Source organism: Rutidosis leptorrhynchoides, chromosome 11 (assembly GCF_046630445.1).
Source record: "Rutidosis leptorrhynchoides isolate AG116_Rl617_1_P2 chromosome 11, CSIRO_AGI_Rlap_v1, whole genome shotgun sequence".
Classification (NCBI taxonomy): domain Eukaryota; kingdom Viridiplantae; phylum Streptophyta; class Magnoliopsida; order Asterales; family Asteraceae; genus Rutidosis; species Rutidosis leptorrhynchoides.
In genome coordinates, this window is record NC_092343.1 from 23,966,413 (window position 1) to 23,968,662 (window position 2,250).

Below are 2,250 nucleotides of genomic sequence, written 5' to 3' on the forward strand. Positions count from 1 at the left end.
AGTAAAAAAGCAAGCAACATGCCAATTCTGTCTAGTTCTTCTAACCAAAATTTGTCAAAAAGTACAAATGATACTATTTAAATTTCAAACCCCTGTAGTGACAAATCTTGCAAAAAAAGTATGTGGAGAAATTAGTAAAAGAGGTGCTAGTATCAAGTTAGCAAATGAACAAGTGAATTGTGACAAAACAGAAACATCAAAAAAGGTTGTAAACACTTCAAACTCTAGTGTTAAATCCCCTTTATCTGACACCATTAGTGAAATACATTGTAAGAAGAACAAATGGGATGTTTCTGCTTTGGAACAAATGTATGAAGGAGACGTTTCAACAAAATAGAAACTTGTTCACGGGTCTTCTAGAGAAGAACTTTTAGAGTTTGGTAACGTTATGGATAAATTGGCTGCTGAAGAGCTGCCAAAAAGATTATCAAAAGCTTGATTCAAAAAAAAAAAATTTGTAAGCATGAGGATTGCATCATGGAATACCCGGGGTCTAGGAAATATTAATAAAGGTCATATGGCGGGCGATATGGTCAATCACTTTCAAGTTCAATTCCTAGCAATACAAGAAACGATGGTCAAAAAAGTTTCACAACCGATTTTGAACTCAATTTGGAAGAATCAACCTTTTCAATACGTCCAAGTTGGTTCTACCGGGAGGTCCGGGGGCCTTTTATCTATTTGGAGAGAAGATGTTTTTACTTTGTTAAATCAATGGTCTAATCGATATTGGATAGCATCATTGCTAAGATACATTCCAAATCAAAAAGTTCTTTTCATCATCATCGTTTATGACCCGCAACATGAACAAGATAAGAACTTTGTTTGGAATCAAATTATCACAATGGCAAATCTGTGGTCCAGTCCTATTTGCGTTTTAGGAGATTTCAATTCGGTTTGCAAAGAAGAAGAAAGATTTCGGGAAAATATTCACCCGGCCGAGTTGATTAATTTCAATAATTTTATTCTCTCGGCCAACTTAATCGATCAACCTCTTAGTAATGACGAGTTCACTTGGGAGGGACCCGAAGGTAAGCAGTCGTGCATTGATAGAATTTTGGTGAATGAAACATGGTTGCACCTATTTCCCGAATCGATTTTAATCGCCGGGAACCCAAAATCTTCGGATCACGAACCCATTATATAGGGAAAGAAAATGCAAGATTGGGGCCTCAAGCCTTTTCGATTTAATAACATTTGGTTAGAACACAATGGTTTTTTTGGAAATGTGTTCTCAACAGTGGTCTTCTATGGATCATGATGGTTGGAACGCTTTTGTTTTGATGAAGAAACTTTGGTCTCTTAAAGGAGAGTTAAGGTTGTGGAAGAACCAACAGTTTTATTTTTCTAAAAATATCATGAATCAATGTGAAGCAGAGATAAAACAAATTAAAGATTTGTATAAAATCCGCAACATAACTCCATCGGAATCTATTCTACTCGTTAATTGCAAGAACAAAAAGAAACAACTTGTTATTCGTGACGAAGCAAAAAAAAGGTTGCATTCCCATATTACTTGGTTAAAACTCGGCGATAAGAATACGAGGTTTTTTTCATTTAATTTCACGTGTCAACCAGCAATCAAGTTTAATTAGCGGAATGGAGATCGAAGGGTCGTGGCATGAAGATCCTGAAACAGTAAAGAATTATGCTTTATGCTACTTCCAGGCCCTGTTTTCGACCCAACTGTCCGCTGTTTTACAGCCTGTTTTCTGGTCTGACCTGGCCTTAAATAGGCTCACGGCCCATCAGGCCTATAGCCTAGAATTCCACTTCGGTGCAGAAGAAATTCGTGATGTAGTTTTTGGTTTTGAAGGGAATAAAACTCCGGGTCTGGACGACTTTTCTTTGGAATTTTTTAAGAAAACTTGGTCTTTTATCGAAGCCGATATCCTTGGTGTTTTCTCACAATTTTTCTCGTCCCCTGCTCTCCCGAAAGGTTTTAATTCTTCCTTTATTGTGTTAATCCCTAAAGCAAATACTTCGAGAAGTATTGAGCATATGCGCCCCATTAGCCTTATAAACGCTCCGTATAAGATCATTGCTAAAACACTAGCCAACCGCCAAAAATTAGTCGTTTCTAGTTTGGTTAGCAATAACCAAAATGGTTTTGTCCCGTCTAGAGATCTCTTAGACGGTGTCATGCTCATAAATGAAGTAGTTAATTTGGCAAAGAAATCAAAGAAGCCAATCCTTCTCCTAAAACTTGATTTTTTAAAAGCTTATGATAGTGTTTCACACGAATTTTTA

The 2,250-nt window shown here is 36.8% G+C and overlaps 1 protein-coding gene across 1 annotated transcript; it reads left to right on the top strand.

Annotated features, from left to right (window-relative positions):
• The first annotated feature begins 517 nt into the window (after nucleotides 1-517).
• LOC139874379 (uncharacterized) lies at nucleotides 518-1,595 on the top strand. The gene is made up of 2 exons (XM_071861821.1): nucleotides 518-1,060; nucleotides 1,242-1,595. Exons 1-2 carry the CDS (start codon nucleotides 518-520, stop codon nucleotides 1,593-1,595), a joined length of 897 nt encoding a protein of 298 aa, XP_071717922.1.
• Nucleotides 1,596-2,250: the final 655 nt, after the last annotated feature.